Source organism: Haplochromis burtoni, unplaced genomic scaffold (genome assembly GCF_018398535.1).
Source record: "Haplochromis burtoni strain Fernald_Lab_line unplaced genomic scaffold, NCSU_Asbu1 Contig_31, whole genome shotgun sequence".
Lineage (NCBI taxonomy): Eukaryota > Metazoa > Chordata > Actinopteri > Cichliformes > Cichlidae > Haplochromis > Haplochromis burtoni.
The window spans coordinates 2,669,941-2,692,828 of NW_024582392.1; the positions used below are offsets into that span (position 1 = coordinate 2,669,941).

The window sequence follows — 22,888 nt, forward strand, 5'->3', positions numbered from 1 at the left end:
TCATCTGCAGGATAAGTGAGAATAAAGGATTTAGTAAATATGGGAAAGAGACTTTAGAATCAGTGCAAACTCTTCTTTACTTGCTCAGTCCATTGCTTCAGAGTCATCAGTTCATTGTCCGATACCTGCATCTTATGTTTATGCATGAAATTTATATATTTCATTTAATATCAATATACATGTTTTGTTTAGATATACATATCTATGCAAACCTCCTCCAAACATAGAGATGTACAGTTATATCTTTTGATTAATATACTATATAAATACTTATAAAGAGGCTTGATAAACTGTATTATTGTGGGGTCTTTACCTAAGAATATAAAGCGCTTTTGAGGCGACTGCTGCTGTGATGTAGCGCTATATAAATAAAACTGAATTGAACTGAACTTAAATAGTATAATTTGGCCTTCAATGTACATTTAGATCCATAATTATTTTGACAATAATTGTAATTTTCACTCTGGATTTTAAATCAAACTGCCAATATTGGACTGAACTGAAGACTTGAAGCTTTAATTCAAGGGGTTTAACATGAGGACTGCATTAACCTTTAGTAATTATCAAAATTTTTATATATGGTCCTAATTTTCAGAGGCCTGCAAATAATTGGACATGATTGGCCGTTTCCCTTAATATATCATGAGAAATTAACCAGATAAAAGACCTGGAGTCCTAAACACTGAACTTACATTTGGTAGCTCTTCACAAGAAATCTCAGCAAGGTGTCAATTCAACTGTACAACATCACCATTAGTAAGAAAAACCAAAAGAAACCCTAAAGAAATAGCACAAACTTTAGGAAGGGCCAAATCAACACACTGGTACATTCTGAAAAAGAAAGAGGGCAGAGCAACACTAAAAAAAGCATGTAAAATGACTAAAGTTTTCCCTTTAAATACATGAAATAAAGACAAACTTGTACCAGGATGACGGTAGGAGAGTATTTAAAAAAGGTTAAAATAAAAGAACAGCTCACGATCCATAACGTAGTTTGTCAAACATAGTGGAGGCAGTGTTATGGCATGGGCATGTATGGCTGCCAGTGGAACCGGGAGAGTGTTTACTAATGATGTGACTGCTGATAGAAGTAGCAGGATAAATCCTGAAGTGTACAGGGCTATATTCTGAGCTCATATTCAGCTTAATACTGTAAAACTGATCAGACAGTGCAAATGGATGACGAGCCAAAGCATATTGCAAAAGCTATCCAAGAGTTTATCAAGGGAAAGAAACTGGATATTCTTCAGTGAAGGCATAACAGCACAACATTTGATGATCTGCATGGCTTCTAGAATTTAGGCAGCCGCTGATTGCAAAAGATTTTCATTCAAAATATTTCTATTTAAAATAATGTTAGCTGTCTAATTAAATTTGGGGCTCTTAAATTGAGGGACTATGCATTGTTGTAATTCCTAAATAGTTATTGCAGTACTTGTTAAACTCCTTAACTCCTTAAATTAAAGCTTAAAGCCAGCACTCCAGTCGCATCTTGATTGCTTTTAAAATCCAGAATGGTAGTGTGCAGAGGCAAAATTGTGAAAACTGTGTAAATGTCTGAATATTTGTGGCGATGACTTTAGCAAAAAAAGATAAACTAGAATTATAATCTTGGAATATTTTTTGCTCAAAGTACTGAGCTGTTACTGGTGAAGTGATCTGACGTTGGCTTTATTGTTATTCTCACATCAGGTAGGAAGCCAGAACTGTGCAACTTTTCAAGTGTTTGTTTTTCTATATATATATATAAAAAAGAAAGAAAGTGTAAGTCATGTGCTGAAAGATAAAAAAAAAAATAACGTAGTACTACATTTACGCCTCCGTTTTCCCGTCTCTGAATTGGACATCATTTCAAAATTACTCTTTTACACGTTATCCATCCACCATGGATTCAACCCATAAGCTAAAGCTGGGTGTGTTAAAAGAAGAGATAAGAGGAGAGGATGGCAATCTATCACCTCACACTGACAGCCTTGCACGTTGTCTCTCTCTAGGGCTGCTACGCTGCCACGCTCCCCTGCAGCTGCTCCTCTCCTCTTCTCCTCCTGTTGTCATCTCTTTTCCAAGACACCATGTTTTCCCCTCCTTTGCATCTCCTCCCTTCTACTCTGCCCTTGTGTCCCCTTTTACCCTTGTGTCCTCGCACTTCTTCTACCTGTTTAGTATGTCAGTTGCATTGATGGTTATCAGCTGCTGCCCACCCAGACTGCAGTGCTGTGTCACTTCATTAGAAGTGTGAAAAGATGACCTTGCACTCTGTCTCCATTTTTTTTCCTTTACTCCTAAGTCGTACACTCCTCCAGCTGTCCCTTTTCCATCATCACTCTTTCTCCCATGCTTCAAGCAGCCAGTCAACCTGCCAGTCTCTGCCCTTCTTCTCCTTCATCCACTCTCATTGTACCTTATCTTTTCCTCGTCTGTCTATTTCGTTTTCCCTGCCCTCATTGTTCTCCTTCATTATCAAATGCTGTCACAATGTCCCCTGCTGTGCCACCCTGGTTATTTATAGCTAACAGTAGGTGGTGGATTGCTGATGTTGAGAGGTGGGCCATCTTGCGCCCTGCTGGAGCTCACACATTCGCACAATATTCCTGACATTTCGAACATATGCATACAGAGACAAAGGCACATTAAAACCATCTCTTCTTATGTATGGACACTTGCGTCACATATTTTCAAGCATGCAGCTTTCAAACACCTACCTGTCTCTCAGACATGACGTAGAGGTAGTTGCGGTCAAGAGAGAAGGCCATATCCCTGAGGACAGGGCTCCCGTCCTTGATAACCGAGATCGTTTCATACTGAACACCACCGTTAGGAGGCCCATCAACACGAATCTGACAAAAAACAGAACACAAACAGGTCAGATTTTGCTATTTATACCTCAGTGACAGCAGGAATAGTAAAACCAGATAAAAATGATTGACAGGAATGACAAACATGATTCATTTTTTTTGTTTTTGTTTTGAAAAACACTGAAATTATTTAGCTACTTGGAGTTTCAGTTGGAGGTGGAGATTCTCCTTGAGGATCGCTTCCACTAGAAAGAATGAATATGAATATGACTTAAAAGCTTTTTTATAATTGCCAACAACTGTGCAACAAACCATAATATTTTCATAGTATGAGGTAATACTATGTCCTCTATAAGTTCCTTGTAAGACGGGGTTATAAAAACTGTGCGGAATTATTTGTGGATATTATTAGACCTTTGTGAAACTTGAGCTGTGTTTTGGTTTTCTCTTTCCCTCAGTGAATGATGTATTTGCTCAGGAAAGCTTTGAACTTGAAGCCAAGACCACCTTACTGCAAAAGCAATGGAAAAGAATTTAAATGACTTATATTAGGCATCTGACCCAAATGGGCCAGTGCTAGCCTTCGTCATTCATTAGATCCCCTTGGCCAGACATAAACAGAACAGCAAATCTTGAGGAGCAGCATGGGTTGTCTAAACTTGAGTGGGGGTTTTCTGACGTTTCTGTGATGTCACATGTCACTAGGCCCTCCTCCAACCATGAAAGCTGATGGCTTTATCATCTGTCCATCCTTGCATGCCTCCATCCACCCAAATATTCATCTGTCTATTCAAACAATGACAGCACCAAAGAGCTGTCAGGCTCACAGAGGGGAAAGTCAAGGTCATATGTCTGTCAAAACAAGATCTACAGCGAAAGTGGGGGGGGGGGCGTGTGAGAAAACGAGTGCACGCACAAACTGTTGTGTACGAATGTGTGAGCAAGACCATGTGTCAAACTGCTGGATGATCAAGTAAGAGAAATGTGATTTAAGTTCACACAAAATCCCTGGAGCTCTGCCTTCAAAGCTTGAGGGTTAGTTGGGTACACGACAGCAGGCACCACAGTTAAGGAACAAAGCTCAAAGTGGTTAAGCCTTCCATGGCTGACCTACATCTGACCTTGGCAGACTAATCCAAACATTGAAAACAGGACATATGTGAAAACCATATGTAGGAGGAGAAAGGCAGGATGTGGGGGCCGTGCCAGTCTTCATCTGGTTACTGACACTGCAGTGTGGAGGGAGACCTCAGCAAATATGCTCATCCATAAAGCATGTCGGCGCACGGCCAGGCCAGCACTGTTCTGTTCACTACTGTGTCAGTGTGGGTGTTGTGAGTGCATTTTTGTGTGTGCACCCGTAGGAGCAGTCTGTCATGCTGTGATATGTGTCCTAGCAGGCTGCCACTAGGGATCACAAGATAGCCCGACCTTCCCACTGCAGGCCTGCAGTTCATCTGAATCAGATCGCTATCACACAGTCTCTCACCACTGTCTCTCACCACTGTCCAGGGGCTTTTAAATTAACATTTGGCCAGAAAGAGACTCACATACAGAGATGTCTATGAGTGTGTGAGGAACAAAACCTCTACTCTCCAGACACTTTGTTAAAAGAAGAACAAACATACTAGGCCTACCAGCAACAAGACAGTAGAGCTGCTCTATTAAGGCAAAAATAGTTTTTTGTGTTTGCTTTTGTGTTTTTGTTCAATATAAAAACTACAACCATTTAACACGATCATTTTATAAGGTTGGGTGACTGGTCAAATATGTCAGGAAATGGATACATCTATTGTAGGTTGTTGTTTTCTATATTTTCTTTTCAATTGTATTTTGATTATTTAGCCTACATATTTAGTGCACTTTAAAATAAACTTGATTATTAGTGATTGGCGTATTAGGTTCAGTTGCTGAATGTGCACCTAGTCCCCCTGCTACATTCGGCACTGACAGAGAATGTGCAACTTTTTTATTTTTATTTATTTATTTAACATATTACACAGCATAATTAACACAAACAGGATGAGGTACACGGATTTTAGTCAATAATAATTTTCAGCTTATCTTGTTTTTATTGTAGCCGTTGGAGCCAACATTAAAATTGAAAATAAAATTAGATTAGTTGCCCAGTCCTGTTTTAAAAAACAAAAATAATAATAATGCAAGTGCGAGACTGTTTACAGAGACATTGTATTAGTGACTGGGTACGAGGGAAGAAGATTCACTAATACTCTTTTTCTCACTCTTTGCTTCTATGTATGCTTTTCCCAAAGGCTTAGGCTTATAGCTCACAAAGAAAACCGAATAAACATTATTGACAATGACACTCTCACCATCCCACTATGTAAACACAAACACATTCACATCCAGATTTTTTTTTTCCCTTTTCTACAGCAACTGTAAATCTTGCAAAGACTATTATATTAACACATATGTAGACACGCTGTTAGAAAGTATAAAAAAAAATATGAACGTTTGTGTGAATTGGGTCAGTTAAATACAAGTACTTTCCAGAGCAGACTCACCTCTGGGTGGGCGAATGAGAGAAAAAAGAGAAAATGAAAACCCAGAGCAAGTAAATGGAGGCACCAGTGCTTAGTGGACCAAAAATAATTCTGTCAAAGACTCCCTCTCTTTACCACACTCCCACACTACTATTCCACCAGTCAACAAAATGTACCACCTGAGTAAGCGACTCTCATGCTCAAAACATCTTTTTCTCAGCATCGCTTTACTTCAACATTTAGCCTGCTCTCTCAGGTACCTAAATCTATCCCATCTTTGCGCTGTACGACCTTGCATTATTTATCAGGTCAGGTGAAAAAGCTGCAAACAAGTTGGTTTCATACCCTCAACTGCCTCACAATATTACTGCCCCTCTATTTTAAGACTGCCCATCCATGGAAACAACCCCTGATACCCCAGAGAGCTCTCCTTTGGTCTGTCCTGGCCTGACATGGTTCCCTTTTCAACACCACAGCCATTAGCTAAACTCTCTCTATCACCAGCATTGGAGAGCTGCAACTGAGTATAGTTGAGTAAGAGGGGAAAAAGTGAAGATGGATGAGATTGTTGAAAAACAGTCTACATTCTCCCCCGGGGCCACCACGGGCAGCTTTATGTTAAAGAGAAAGAACAGCGCTGTCATGAATGATGAAAAAAATATGATCACGGTGAAAAGATGAAAACAGGCATCATAAAAACTTGAAGCACACAGATAGCTGCGATACTTGGTTTTAAAAATCCAAGCCCCTTAAAACTATCATGAGGCAATAGTTTAATTATAAAGGTGGTGGTGTATTTGGCTTGAAAACTTCAATATGCACATCTGGACTCCGCAGGTAACCAGCATCTTTTGCCATGCTGCCAGAACCTAGCAAAAACAACAGATTAAAAAACAACAACTTTTGCTTTTATTTACAGGCTTTCTGTCACAGCACCTAGTCAGCATTAAATGGGTAGCTGTTGGGGGTGGAGAGTGGGGCTGGGGTGGTTGGCCAGCAGGGAAGCCATGGCAGAGGCATCAGAGGCCTCCCCTTGTGGCTACAAGGCCCTGTGCCAGTGGGGTGCTTTTGATCAGACCATGTAAGCACCCTGAAAAAACGTTTGAAGATTGACCAAACTCCAATTCAAATTGCCCTTCTCCTTTTTTCCCTGTCCTGTTCTCTCTCTCCCTCTCTTTCTCTTGCTCTCTTTCCCTTCCTGGTCTCTCTGGTTTTGAACACTGTGCCAGACACTGAATCCCCAACTGCGAGAGTCCGTGTGAAGCAATTTGCTTGAGTGCGGAATAAATCCTGCGTAAAAAGTGCATCAAATGTGTGTTTGCAGTGTGTTGTGGATGCTGCTGTTCTACAGTAAAATTGGAAAGGACATTAAAAAAAAAAAAAAAAAACCCTGCAGTTTCAAAAAAAAAAAAAAAAAAAATCAATATTAAATGTAATATATGCAAAATGCCAAAATGGTTTTGATTTGGTCTCAAAATACAACCGTGAAGTAACATGAGATGTAACAGTATGTTCATGTCTATAGATTGATGTCTGTTTCACAGCTTGCCCTGTTCCAAGTGTTTGTTCAACAGTAGACGCTCAATTTCTAAAGAATTTTTCTTCTTTAATGGTCCAGCTGCTAACTATTACCTGAGAACTGTTTTCTTTTTAAATATGTGTGGAAATCTTATTTTCAAAACTTAGCCTTGAGGGAGGTTAGTGTTCTGAAACAAGACAAGCATGTGTGTACAGCTCGTTGCCAAGACCAATACAGATCCAGAGAGTGCACATTATTTTACCACCAGATTTCAGCTAGCAGAGCAGAATGTAACCCACATATGAGAACCTTTACCAAACCACAGAGTACAACACACTAACACCTTGCATTGGGATAGAATTAAGTCATACTGTAGGTCTTACACCTACATGTTGTACCAAAATAGTAAAACAAGAGTTGATTTCTAGGAGATTATGCTCTTATGGCTGAATCTCAAAGAGAGAGAAAGAGAGTCCCTGAATAACCTATCTGGCAGCTATCTTCTGCATCTGCGCTAATCCAGTTCAGTAGTCTTGAGTGTTGAAGTGATAGGCATTGCCTTTATCTGCTTGATCCCACACACTGGATTAGATTCTGCTAAAGTACACCACCGCACACTTTCACACGCTGTCTCAATACACAGAGATACCACAGAGGCAGCTATGTTTAGGTAAATGGCACTTGTATTCAGTTAAGGTCAAATACAGTTTAAAGTCAACTAGGAGACCTGACATAGACCACGATGGACTTTCACTAATAAAGCCCAGTTTCTCTGATAGAACCATTCTCAGTCTTGCCAAATAGCCTTGAACGTGGTGTTGAGACTACCACCTCACACCTTGGATCATATGACAATTGATAAACTACCGAAAGCATTTTAAGCGCCAGTGATGCTTCTCATGATTTCAAAAGCTTTTGTGATAGCCAAAGGTGCTCTTATGCCATCAGGTTTTGCATTGCAAGCACACCTTTAAGAAAGAAAAAGACCTTTTCCACAAGCTCAGAATTTGTCTTTTACCTTAAAACCCCTCCAATGCATGAGAATATCAAGGAAACAGCCTTGAACTAGAAACACTAGAAAGCTACACTAAGCTCACATAAATATTTTTAGATCTGTTACACAGAAGTGGGAAAAATGGTGAGGTGTGCTGATAAGACTAACCTTCTGGGGATGGCCCACCATCCACCAGTCCAGAGTATTGAATACGGCAGTATATTTTAAAGATGCTAGAGTCCAGAAAATTATAGACAAGCTGTCCTTTTGCATCTGTGGTGTGACACACTAGGTTTAACTAACAATGTGATTGATCTCAGTCTTCCAACTCCCAAAAGCATGCTTAATGTACAAACAGCCCCTTGCCATCAAATTGAATAGCACTACATATTTATTTATTGTTTTTCAACATGCATGGTTACTTAAGGAGGCTTTTTTTTTTTAACCTAAACTACAATATTTTCCAAAACATAATCAATGTAGTTTGGTGCATAAACCTAACCAAGTATGTTTTAGTGCCTCAACTTAGCTACTGACTAGTAAAATGTTGGTGCAAATGAAACGAATCAGAAAGTGTAAGTCATGGAAACAAAGTGAACAATCAAAGCCAAACAAGACACGAACCATGGCTGACAAACGTCTGATTTACTACACCACCATCTCCCAACCTCCCAACGCAGACTTTTTCCACTCTTCAAAGGAAGACTGTTATCTCCAAATCCAATACTGCCAGGTCTGGTGGTATAGATCTGATATGCCAGTAGCTTCTGACAGAACGGCAGAGTTTGACGCCCTGGGATATGTTGATATGGACACATACTAGATGAAGTCAGATGCTTTAGGCGTGAGATTGGGAATGTATCACTAAGAGTGGACTGGTGGTATGAGTAACATTCGGGAAAAAATTAATTGCCAACACACTAGAAATAAAATACCAGTAAGACACCAATTCATTCTGATTTTAAGGACATCAGTAAAACAGAGCAGCATCTTCATGATTGCAACACCTTGAGTAGTCCTTCAAGTCAATGAGCAGTTTTACAGCCAGACAGACACAGCTGGTTATGTTCCGCACCTTGCAGAACCCTGTGTACCAACGAGGCTCACTATGTCTATTTTCATGTTTGTCCTGGAAACCCAGCTTGAAATGTAGCAGGCTGCTATTGTATTTCTCTACTTCAGGTGGAATAGGTTCAGGCTATTCAGCTGCCTGTGTGCGAGTCTCCCCCACCCCTTTTCATCCCTCTCCTTATTCTGCACACTGGGAGAAAACATGGAGCCTCTCTCCGCCTTGATAACGCATCTAATCCATCACCAGTGTCAGGCTGAAGAATTCTGGTGTCAGTAGCGAGCGGCGTGTAGAAATGTCCTGTGTATATGTGTGAGAAGACTCCCAACAGCCCAGTATGCCATCTCTTTTGTTCCTGTTGTACAATATAAGCTCCCATAAGGCTTATGTTAGCTTGTGTCAGTTCCCATCGGAAAGACTGAGGCTGGAGAGACTACATGTTGGTGAGGAGGAAAACACAAGAAAAGGCAGGAAGAGGGTGAAGAGGAAAAGGAAAGAAAAATTATAAACAATTACAGAGTTTGGAGAAAATGTAAGCAATAAAGCAATTTTTAAAGAGGTTACATATTAGTGGAGTGGGAAGAAAATGAAAATAGACATTGGAATTAGGATAACCACAAGAGACATCACTCTTTTTGTAAGTGGAATTCCTTTCCCCTCACCTGGCTCATACAGTGGCAGTATATCAGCTAAAGTGACCCGAGCCTACAAGGGGCAATTACTTCACATTTTTGGCAGGGCACCATAAAGCCTATTGATTTGGCTCTACGCCCCATGAACAAAGCAGTTAACCCTCTCCTCGACAGCACCTTTTCTCATCTGTTTGAAAAGGAAAACAAAAGCCTGCCCAGACGCCACAACAAATCACACATGCTGACCATTCAAATGGCCATTTTTTTGCTCCCACTAAATATCAGTGAGTATCACTAGCAAACATTCTATTAAACTGACTTCCAGAGACCAATGGTGCAATTTGCCGTCTGGATAATAGCTATATCCAACACTCGTTCAATAAAGTTTTAGCTCTGCAATATTACCATCTCTCTCGGTCACATAATTCACAACCCAAAACATGATTATATCAGCACTTTCTTCTGTTTGCCCCCGAGTAAAAAAAAGAAACCAGAGACCACGGCATGCATTAAGGGGTCTGTGGTGGGATGAGATCAGGCCTCAACTCTAATCAGCCCAAACACATATTAAGCACAGCAGCACAATGTCAGGCCTATATTTAGCTCCACATTAAAACACTGAACAGAGACCAGCATGCTGCTGCTGATGGACACAGTCCAGAAAGGTTCACAGAGAGCAAAAACAGAGGGATGTGGTGGGAGGGATTTTCTGCTTAGCCCTTAAAAATCTGGGTTTGCTAGTATGATGAAGCTATTGTTCCTATTTGCACATAGAAACTGTTTTTTCTAAAAACTGCATTCTGGCGATGCCAACAACTTTAAGTTGAATATATATGCAAAACATTACACGTTTACATAGCTACACATAAGCCCACACACAATTCCAAGTTACGAGCACAAAATAACAGCTACCTCTGCGCGAAACCTCATCTTCTAATAAGGAAACGTTCTCTCCAGAGATTTTTTTCTTTTAAAGATGGAGCATTGACTGATGCGATGTACGTGTCGAAAGAACAAAGAAAAGCTATACCTATTTTATGTGAGTAAATAAGCAAGGGACAAAACAATCACGAAACTATTAGATGCAGCACACACAGCTACTGATGGTTAGACAAAAGTTATTAGAGGAATGTCAAACATACTGAACCAGAAGAAAATATCACTCTACTGCTTTCTCCCTCGGTGTACTTCAAAGTAGATCACAAAGATATTTGAATCAAGAAGTAGCTCAGAAGAGGTTCAGGTGAGGGGCAAATTAGCTGAAATCATTCCAATTTCTCCCACCGGATTTGTGAGATTTAAATGTGGGACAAGACTACCAGGTAGATGTGATACTAGGAAATTATAGCCAGTGGGATCCGTACAACAAATGAGAATATAAAAGCACTTCAACCAAGACTATATTTTATACTTGTAATGTGTTTGAACTTGAATAATCTCCCTACATGTTTCATGGGGTGGTTTATATTACTGAGATGTACTTGGTAGTGGTAAGTGAACATGCTGTTGACGAATGCATTGTGCTGTGATAAGGCCTTGACACTCAATGCCGTCTTCATTAAGGCCATAATATTACAGGCGTTCTTTGACACATGATAGAATATTATAGATAGGCATGTAAATGAGATGAGAAGAACAGAAAAGGAAAAAGGATAAGACATAAGATTACACCTACTAACTGGATGTTATAGAAATAGTAATCTGAAATAATCATAGTTTTTGTTTATTTCTGGCACCATCCTTGATCATTATTGCACTGTGATTGCACGCAGTGTGTACTGAGAGCATTTTCCCCTCAGGCAATCTATTAAAAAATGATGTGTTTTTCTACAAGTTATTGATGATATAGTTCTCATGCCACATAAATACAACATATGATCCACAGGTTTTTTTTTCCTACATTCCCAGTTGTATACTGCACAAAAAATAATAAAATAAGCATTACCATCATTATATTGTTGTCTTGGTATTTTTTACTGCCACTGGCTTTAAATAATCAGACATAATTTCAAAGTTTCAAAGGTGACTGTGTGGCTAAACCAGAGGTCCATCACCTTCACAGCCCATTACACCCTTCCACCCTAAATTTCAAACCATACCGCATGTAACTCTATGGAGACAGACATCACAACCTTTAACCTCTCATCTACCAACTTCCCAGCAACTCTTGAATAATTAGAGCTCCCCCTGTAAGTGGAGAGGGTAAGGACAGGGGTAAGATGAACACCACTCTGGGGACCTTTGACCTCTGCTGGCCAACAGAAACAATGCAGAAGGGGGAAGGGATAAGAACATGGGGTGGACTATGAGGGGTAAGGGTTATCCAATCAGTCCTTTTCAGCAACACAGTGATGCTACTGATGGGTTGAGGAGGGGTTGGGTGTCTGACCCTATTCAAACTATTAACAAGAAAACCAGGCCAAAACCCCTGTGCTGGACAAGGGTTGCCATAGTAACCTCTCTCCCCTTGGGCACAAGATCAGCAGGGAATCAGCCAAAACTGTGGTCTGTCTGCGTAAATACATGTATATGTCCACAGATATTCTTGGATATTTTAAAAAAAGCCGTTATGTCATTAATATTGTTTCAGTCATGAGGCTCAAGTTGAACTGATTAAGAGAGTGCGGTGCTCATTTTTAGTCTCCGTCCTTCAGAGGCCTTTTGATTGTTCCCCCGCTCCCAATTAGAACATGTGGTAAGATCAGCTTTCCAGGAAATTATAGCATTCCATCAGAAACAGTCTCTGAGACTGAAAACAGGATATGCTGGGCAATAATTGCAGTTAATGTTAATTAGTGTTAGTAACAACAACATACTTGGAACTGGCGACACAAACATACCTTTATAGTAAAAGAAAAAATGTACATATGTTCCAACAGGCATGTCTAATGCACATAAAACAAGATAAAGACTGTCAGGCATATTTCTTCTGTGTGAGAACAGCAGCAAACAGGGCCTTAATTCATTAGTCTGCTAATTAGAAAACACTGTAAAAAATGACTTATGGTACTGTGTTCTCGGCAATTCTATGCACATTTAAGAGATTTACAGGGAGGAACACAAACACAGCGTCAGACAGCCACAGGCTTAAAAAGACTACTGAATGCAGCTGTGTGTCTTTATTTGTATATTATACATGCAAAACGGCAACAGGCCTGAGTCTTCCTGTAGACCAAGAGATCAGAGATGCTCATCAGTAGAGACATGTGTCTGTGACAGAGGATTCCTCCTTTATCCCCCAAACACTCAGACTCAAACAAAACATCCACACACTCCTCAGTCCTCTCTTATTCCCTCGTAACTCATACACATGTTCTGAAGTGGCAGAAGAGGAAAACTGCTGTGTATGCAGAATAGGAAAGCAGCATATTCTCAGGTCAGAGTTTCTTTAAAAAAAATGACAGAGAAAGAGAAAATGTGTATATAAGCGTGAGTTTCTGTGTGATGCCAGCACATTTTGTAGTCTATGAATCTTCACTAAAGCTCTTTAAAAATGCCCACCAATCTTGCGTCGGGATTTAATGCCTGCTTCACTCCAGAAGGAATAGAGCAGCCAGTTAAAGTATGCTAATTCAGTGGCACTAAATATACTGCTTTAAATGTCAACCTTCAATTATTACACACACACAGTGCCTCCCTTAAAACGACCACAGAATCATAAACACACACACAAACAGCACACAAATCACTCTTGCACATGAACCTAGGGAATATAAATACTTGTACATCACAGCCACTTTATTTTATCAGTATCTGAATGAATAAAGGACATTTGTGAAAGAAGAGTATAAAAAGCAGCGACATCAAAAAGGATTTCATTCATTTCACGGAAGATTTCGCAAGGATTAGACAGATGTACAGGAAAAGGGTGAGAAGAAAAAAGAGAGACAAAATTGCATAGTGGGAGAAGGCAGCAATGGAGCAACTCAGAGCACCAGTATAGCCACAAAAGCAGCTAGCAAACAGCCAGCACAAACCCTGACACTCCTCCGCAAACAAGGGTGACAGCACCATTAATTCTATTAACCCTATTAGTATTCCATCCTCATAGTTTCTCTGGGTCAATACACACCTCCATCACACTGCAAAGCTTTTGCTTCTCTTCAAAATGTAAAGGAAGTAGGGTTGGGTAATGGAGGGTTCAGGGATTGATGTATAAATGGGAAATGAGACAATGACACATCCTCTGCTTAGGGTGCAGTAACCACTGTGGTAACCATCCAACTCTGTTAGACCATCACTATATGGCACGATGAAGGATCTACATGTGACAGGTAAGGACTGAGGAAGAGCGAAAACTGGTACAAGGCTCTCGATTTGTCTACGTGTCACATTTTTAAAGAGTAAAGTGAAAAGGTTTTTTCAGTTGACTCAGAGGTCACCACATTACATTTAGATACAGTGCAGCATAGATTTTCTACACTAAAAGAGTGAAATCCAACCAGTACAGAGAGGAGGAATGATAACTGCCATTCATAACTATTTCACCGTGTAACAGAAACCTAAAAATATCTTTTCAAGTGTCTTTCTTGGTAAGCATGCCAGAGAAAATCAATACTGTACCGTAGCATAATTTGAAAAAATTGAACTGATTAAAACAGAAAAAAAAAAACCTGACAGTCAAGACAACTGTTTCCTTTTTAGTCTGACTCTTATTTTTGAGTGATTTGGAAAAGGTGGCTCATTGCCTGCCCACATTCATATACCATACAAACGATGGCAGTTTGCTGCTGCAGCAGTTAGCAGGTTGATGAGTATAAAATTATATGAATCACATGCTATGGCAATTTGAGTCATAAAATCACAACCCAGTATAAACCTAGGAGAGATTTTGTTAGACAGCACTCTCCGCCTCCAGCATCAAAACACTAAATGCAGAATTATCTTTTGAAAGAATGGTGTTTAACACCCCCTTCCCCTCCCCCTCTTCGTTACAGTTCAACAGATTTGTGAAAAATAATTCGTAACACAATGAAAGCTGTCCTGGCAGCATCTGGAGGCCAAACACCTAACTAAGACATATATAATGGTTTTTCACTTTTACCAACCCAACTTACGCCAGCTTTCTCTAGACCTTTATGATAAAAGAAAGATGAAATATAATTATATGAACCTATTCTTTTTGAAAACACAATAGCATTTAAGTAGCTTCTACTACAAATGCAACACAAGGTAAATGAGTTGAGGTATTAAGAGCTTAAAAGCAAACCTCTCCTTCCATCTTATTCCCTGTCCTCCCCGTCTGCCTCCAGCCTAGGGTAGGTCATGAAGTTACCAACAGACACTAGTGTACCAAGTATGTAGGGCAGCACCATTAGGGCATTAGTGCCGGTCAGCAGCCAGCCAGTTTATGTGTGTGTGCATGTAAGAAATTAAGGATGTGCAATAACACCCTGAGGAAGGAGATACATTATGACTCTGTGCTGGATTGGTATATATGCTAACGATCTCAAAATTCCACAGAAATGAGCTAGGTGCCCACACAGTGTAAGGCTGTGGAGCACATGAATGTGCATATTCAAACAAACATGTGTACTTATTTTTAATCTATATTTTAAAACAGATTTTTTTTTAAAAGAAATTAAGCAAAACGCCCTAAAATAGCCCCCCTGCTCAAACAACACTGCTACCATGCTCAAGCACATACACCAATATGTGCTCTAGCCTTAAGCTAGAGTAAGAGTCACAATATAAAGGGTTGTGACAGCTCTCTTGCTTTCCTCCACATACACTACACAGAATAGCTACAGCAGTACGGGGCTATCTCTGGTGTTTCTGGAGCTGAGTGAAGAAGCAAGCATGAGCTTCCCTGCTGTCTGGCTTGACTGATTCATGCCAATATTACCTGAGGGATTAGCCATTTCCTCTGTATAAATCCACTTTTGTGAGGTAATGTCTAGTATTAGCAGCAGGGGCCGCAGAGGGTTTTGTTACATTAAAAATCATCTGCCAAAAAGCATGCAACACTGGCGTGAAATCCAAAAAAGGAAGCATGCTACAGTATATTAGCGTTTTTCTCGTACTCTCTCTCAGCTCAGTCAGATTAGGCATGAGATCGTTTTCTGATGAAAGGTTTCTCTAACAGTGACACTATTAAATTCAAATTCCAAGGCGCAGTAATTGATATCTTGATTTGAATGTGCCTCTCAAATGTGAGCTAACCTGGCATATCAGGGAAAAATCTCCTTATTGTTTTTAGCAAGCTAGAGAGAGGGAGCTGGAAAAACTAGGTTTGAAAGCCCACATCAAACAATACCCTTCTCTTTTTTCTCTTTTTCATAAGTTGACCACAGACTCCGGCCAGACGGCTCTATGTTTGGCTACCTCAGTCCAGATCCCCAGAAACCCTGGCTTCATTTTATTCCATAACTGGGCTTTATGGAAAAATACATGTTTTCTGGTTCTCTTTCTCTCCATGTCCTTTTCCTTGTTCTTGCTGCAAAAACCACATAAATGTTTGGGTCAACACAAACCTAAAAGCTCGTTTTTCCAGGGGGGACAGGGGAAGAGTGGAGGCTGTGTGGGAAGGATTCATAGCACAATGATATAATGCGTCTGCAATTCTCCCGCCTGACCACTGCTCTTTGTTTCTCTAAAACAAGAGACTACATAACTGTGGCCTTAAAGAAGAGGAGGAAAGAGGAGGAGGAGGAGGAGAAGGAGGAGGCGGAAAACTGGGTGTTTAGTTGGTTAACGGTTTTTGGCAGGCTGAGGGAGGTATTTTCTGTGTCACGGAGTGAGCAGACAGTGGATACTCCTTTAGACACACACACCCAGAAATATGCGCGTATCCGCGCATGCATACAAACACACACATACACCCAAAGGAATTGTTAAAAGGTCATAGTTCATTCAAAGCCAGCCACAACGACAACTTGATTCACTTTCCATCCACACATACTGCTCGGAGAGAGAGAAAGAGAGTGAGAGAGAGCCAGAAAGAGAAACAGGAAAAGAAGCTGAAAGAAAGACATAAACTGCTATGGAATAGTGTACCTATCACTCAGTGTTTTTGTACGACATACAGGCTAGAACACACAGAATTAGAATAACTTTCAACAGAGAATGTCCTACTGCACCTAGGGGAGTATGAAAACAACGACTGAACAAATTAACCAAAGAAAAAATGAAAATGTAGTCTTCCAGTTTGATGAATTTACACAAAAAACAAACAAAAATGATTAAAGCTTTGCTAATATAATTTGAAAAGTTAGGTGCTGCTCCAGCACAGCCATTTGTCTATATGGAAAGCGTTGGGTGTTCATGCAGTTCTACAGTTGTCGCATGTTATTTCATGCATGTTTAAATTCACCAGGGATGAAGCCTGTCACTCAAGGCCAAAGGTCACAAAATCTCTTTATAAGCCATCTCATGTGAAAAATGAATGTGTTTGTTGAGGGTCAAGAGGAAACATAATGGGGCATGCAGGGTATCATGAACCATTTCCTGGAGGATATAAAGCTAATCCCTCATCTTTAGCCGACAGCGCGTCTTTAACCAGATTACCCCAATAATCACCTAAACATCAGTGGAAAGAACTAATTTGGGTGTCTAGTCATAACAGTTTCATGACATCAACCAATCCTGTGATACTTTATAAATTACAATGTCTAATCTACCGCGCTGTATATACGTAGGTCCCAGACATCAGCAAAGCTAGGATCACCTAGTGTAATCCTATGGGTGTAGCACAATAGGGAGTCATAATATCCATTCCTTACATGGCATGGAGCTAGTGCTGAACAGACAACAACTATGTGTGTGTGTGTGTATGTATGTGCACTGACATGAGTCTAAGTCTGTGTGAGAGCAAGAGAGTGCATGCACACTCGTGTGTTAACGTTCATACATGCATAAATAGTTTTCTGTCTCTTGGGTGTCTTTTGGTCTGTGCCTCTCCACTGAACACACGTATGGGAGTTGAGGCTAAGGGGTGTTAAGGCCAGACAACAGCAGGGGGATGGGGTTAGGGATGGATGTGAGGAATGCAGAGACCTAAGGGCAATGACAGGGATGGACTGGGGTGAACAGACAGGCAGCGATATGGAAACACAGGAACCCCCTACCCACAGCTCCTCTCAAATGATCTCCTCGATACACCTCATCTGTCTGCCTCACACTTTCCATTTATTTATAGTTCCATTCTCTTGATGCTTGGGTAATGCCAGCCAAAAGGCAAATGACTATAAATGGTGCATTCCTTTTGACATCTGAAGGTGTGCGCCTGCATGAGGCTGCACTTTTGACTGTGTATATGCATATGCACATGTAAGGGATCCAGATGGCGTGTATACTAAAAGGAGCTGGCTGAAGCTATGAGGCTACATTAGAATTGGAGGAAGAGGGCATAAGGAGTAAAGTGGGTGGGAAAGAGGGTCACACATCAGCAGTTGCGTGAAAGCCTGGGGTTCCCACTTCCTGCCAGAGATTTGTCTAACGGGAGGCCCTCCATAATTCAATAACAATAATCCCCAATGAAGGCCCAATAAAGAAGGCTGCTGTGGGGTGGAACTAACTGGCTGCACGCCGCCTCCTTCTCCAAACCATCCGTCCATCACTTATTGGGAGAGAGAGACTGGAAAGGCAAAATGGGGTAGTAGGGTGGGGGTCTGGGGAACAAGCCCAGCTGACATGCTGCCAGCAGCCAGTCGGACACACAGACAGATACAGATCCCGTCTATCCCTCCCTCCTCTCCAACCTGCACGCCCTCCCTGCAGTCGATCCCCAGGCTGCCTCATTCTAGTGGAACCCCCCTCCCCGCTGAGCAGGAGACAGAGCAAAGAAGTGCAGCTGCCTCCTATAGTTCCCTAGATGACTGAGCAGCCATGACGGCAAACAACACAAAGACAAAAAAAATTATGCAAATGTGAGACCTACACAACCAGTATCCCCAGCTGGGGTAATCTATTGATCATGTTTTGGTCTGATAAATCACCATTCTTTTAGTGTGTTGCGATAGCTGAATGACTGGAATCCATAACATAACATTATTGTTTATGATAACCATTTTCCAAACAACGCATGACCCTTCCCCGAGTCCTACAGTACATTGAACTCTGAGTGGAAAGAAGAAACAGGACACTTAGAATCATTTTAGAATAACTGTTATGAAACAAAATGTTATTGTGGTTAAAAAATGAAGTGCATTTTAGGCTACATGCATGGATATGTTTCGGTTACAGTAAATCTGTGTCTGTGCCTGTGAATCATAATGACTTCATTAAAAGCTTATCTTGCTTTATAGCTGCATTAAGATCATTAGAAGTATTTCAGTGTGTGATGCATTATATTGTTTGGCTACTTGGTCAACTAGTGTCTGTGCAAACCCATTACAGTTACTCAATTGTAATGACACAAACAATAAAGTAAATGGCTTAGTTAAGACCAAATTGCCTCCTATGCCTTTATTGGACCCAGAGATACAATATACCAGAGAACAAAAGGTAACTAAGGTGTAACTAATTAAAGTAGATTAAAGAATACTACTTTCTCATCTGCACTGTGACTCTCATTTTTCCACAGAAATGAATTTTTTTATTTCAATGTACAGTGTGTGTAGTTAACTTATCTGTGGAATCATAATGAAATGCTTTTCAGTAAAAAGTGCTGTTCTGCTGGAAATTACCAAAATCTCTTATGCCCACTATTCAGGAAAAGGACTGTTTATGTGTTGCAAAAGTTTCAGAGGAAAAAAATGGTCAGTTGAGTTTACCCGATGCCTTCACATGTGGATAAGGCATGCTGAATGAATTCATTAAATGCAAAAGTTTCTCACAAGTTTCTTGTTAGAATCAGTCTACAACCACGGACAGCTGTGTTTAATAAATTAAACAAGAACTTTGGTATTTCCATCTGACAGAGTGTGGTTTACTCTTAGCTAGTCATCAGAGGAAATGAGGCCATCCTTTTTAATGGCCCACATTTCAGAAAATCATGCGATACAAACAGAAAAGCTCAGCTACAATCACTGAAGCCACCACTGACTAATGTGTATATACTGTATGAGAATAGTTGTAAGATTTTTATGTATTTGTGCATATAATGCCTGTGTTCTGCAGTGATATTGTACAGAGTTAATCTTAACTCAGCACATACAAATAAATTGTTCAGGACAACATTTAAATATTTTTTCAATAGCAGATTAATTTCACAGAACGCCAAATAAGTCCCTGAAATTCTGAAAGAAATGACATGAAGCATTCCTAAGGTGTAAGATTATTTAAAACTGTTTTTTTTATTTAAACAAAAAGCATTAAGTTCTCATATCCTTAAGCATTTTACAGCCTAAACTCAAACTCTAACATCTGCAAAGTCTCGTCTTCTCAGTAGAAGTCCACTGACTTATGACAATTCCACCCCTCCAGACATCTGCTGGGGACGTTTGTTGTATAATGGTATTCTGGTGCAGTACACCTGCACATCAGGAAATAAATAGAATAAGTAGGAGATTCTGTGCATTAAAATGTGACAATGTGAGTGAGAATATTTTGTTGGACACAAGCAGATATGTCCGTTTGGAAATGCCAGTTGACTGATCAGACTGAGAAGGGCGTTCAAAATGCCTGACAAATTTGTAACAGAGCGCGGCTGAAGAGTAAGGCCTCCATGCTAATTCATTCTTAGAAAAGTTAACTACAGTAGAATAGTCCCATGCTGACCCTGCTTTAAACACACTGAAACACGAAACTTTCACAAAATCCCCAAAACAAGGTTGTAAGAGGAAAAACAGACACTGCCATTCCACAAAGCCATAAAATTTGCAAACACGTATGTGCATGCAAGCCAACAATACACACATCACAATTACTCACACAGTAGAAGTCAAAGCAAAGATGTCATTAAGCAGGAGACTGAAAATATAAGCACACACAGAGCCAGCAAAGCATTTGGGAAAACGAAGACAGCTTATTTAGGCTGCCTGAAATAAGCAGCTGCTTTAATAATGGGAAGGTCGGAAGTTAGTGCTATGAGGGGAAAGGAAAAAAGAGTGCTGTCACTTTGTTTTTATTTTGACATAAAAGATTGCGAAAAGTACTACTGTTTGGACTGGCACTGATCCAGAGACCAATGCCAGTTTGAGGAGAATATAGTTTCTGTAAATGGAGACAGCTATGGGGGGAGCTCTGTGACTGGTCACAGCTGGCATATTTGCTTGCCGAGGACACTTCCCCTCTTTTTGGGATAAAGTAGAGAATGGAGTCAAATGTTAGGTACCAGCCAAATAGGCAGCAGGTTTGGCACCAAAATCAACTCCATTTAAACGTCGAATTGTGCCAGAAGTTAAAAGGGAGTTAAAACATCTTCATTCAACCCAATACCTGAGCAGGTTTTTAATCCATCTTTATTACTTAAGTGTTGCTTCATAAATATTAAGAAGAGGTAAGCCAACAATAATTCAGCTGTGCAAAGTTAAAAGAGCAACACAGAATGAAATACTTCTAAAACAAAACTGACAGCACATGAGATGTTACAGCACAGCCACCTAAGGTGTTTCATATTCCCAGTGTTCCTCAACAAAGCCTGAACCCAAGCACACCGGACTAATGTTGACATGGATAGAAAAGAAAGGTGCGTTTACTTTGAGGAGCCAAGTATGTGCTGTCTAATCCACTTCTTGTGGGAACCTGTAATGCTGTCTGATACCTGTTAAGAGTGCAGACACATAGAGGCCTCTGTGCTTTGCCCGCGGTCATATCTCTGAATGGGTCTTATTGGAGTGTTGCAATAACTCATTATGAGTCACAGACAGTCCAACATCTACCCAACGACATTAATGCTGTAAACACAGGATATGGTAGTTGTGGTGAAGAAATACAAACACACAGACATGAATAAACGCTCACACACACACACACACTAAATTAGTGAAAGGTATATAAAGGGAGTTCAGACTTCATGAACAGGCCTTGGGCTGTTTTTAGTCAGGCAGGGAGTGCATACCTACACTAGAGACACGAGATAATTCACTGAATAAATAACTGCATGACCAAAAACAAGAGGGCAGTGCACAGATGGTCGTGCAATAAAAGCTGTGTGTGAGCTTTGTGTGTAGTTTTGAAATGTAGTCTAGTGTGGTTAAGAATGAGCCAATCACTTCTTGTAGGGGTTTTTTTTATTTTTTTTATTGTCACTCCCACCAGACCTTATCAATAAGAAAACATCACCAGAACAAAAGCCTCATGATGCGCCTGAGCCTGGGGCATTCCACAAGCCAAGGCAAAACTGTGCTCTTCCTTTGCACATGTGTGGTTACTGTTTTGAACAAGTGTGTATGCATGTGTGTGCATAGATCACTGTAAAGACACTGTACTCACACACCTACTAAACAAACTTATCTCTATGTGTCAGTGTTCATGCCAGTCATCAGGAGAGACTGACTAGAATGAGGTAACCAGACTAAAGGCGCCCAGACTTGTAGATTAGATGTTGTTATTATATCTTTGTTATTTGAATATCATTTCATTGCTATTACAAACCAGATTGCATTCAGTTTTTATTCACCATTTGTTTAGTGTCCCAACTTTTTTGGAATCCGGTTTGTACTTTTGTGCCTCTCTCCTTCACCTTTTCTGTCCCTAATGAACAACAAAGCAATGTCAGGCAGGTAGAGAGGAGAGGAAGGATTATACTGAGCACACATTAACATCACACAACACTCCAATCAACCAAAAAAGTAGCATATTAAAGATGTGAGTTTGTGTAATGGTGTGCACAAGTGTGTGCACAGGTGAGTGCAAGGGCCTGTGCTGCTGTGTGTGAATACAAATGTGTATTTGTCTATTTAGGGGAAATAAAAGGCAGATTTCAATAGCCTATACACTGAACAATAGGGCCAATCAGTCTGCTGGATCACGGCTGATTAACAGATGAGCTCACTCTAGGTGAGCATGTAACACTGATATCTCGGCAAGAGTGCAATAACAAAACCAATCATAAAAAGATTCAAAACTATCATCGGTTGTTTCTTCAAAGACACACTGAGTGAACCCTCGTGCTAAAACAGCATAGAAAGCAGGAGAACAAGAATCCATTTCCCAAAACAATCTGAGTGTTCCATCTCGATGGCCTTGAAGGGCATGAGCAGAATAACAACTGGCACTGTAAAACAGTGCTATTCTCATTACCCTCTGTGGAGTGAATAGAGAGACAGACTGTGAAGAAGGCTAATGAGCTAGTTAAGGTGGCAGTAAATGTCATTCCTCCTCTGGCAGGCCCCAGGCTGCAGTACTGCTACAGGCCATTACCTGGACAGGGATGCTTAAAGCTTGCATCAGCACTTACTGCACTGCCTAGAATTCTCTCTCTCTCTCTCTCTCACACACACACACACACACACACACACACACACACACACACACACACACACACACACAC

General features: G+C 40.5%; 1 protein-coding gene across 3 annotated transcripts in view; it reads right to left on the bottom strand.

The window, feature by feature from the left end:
• Window positions 1-22,888, bottom strand: part of plxna2 (plexin A2) — a 159,063-nt gene that overhangs the window by 90,411 nt on the left and 45,764 nt on the right. For all 3 annotated transcript variants that reach the window (XM_005918898.2, XM_005918897.3, XM_042219343.1), the window contains one exon: window positions 2,703-2,837. In XM_005918898.2, the coding sequence (XP_005918960.1) occupies window positions 2,703-2,837 (135 nt within the window). The remainder of the gene's footprint in view (window positions 1-2,702; window positions 2,838-22,888) is intronic.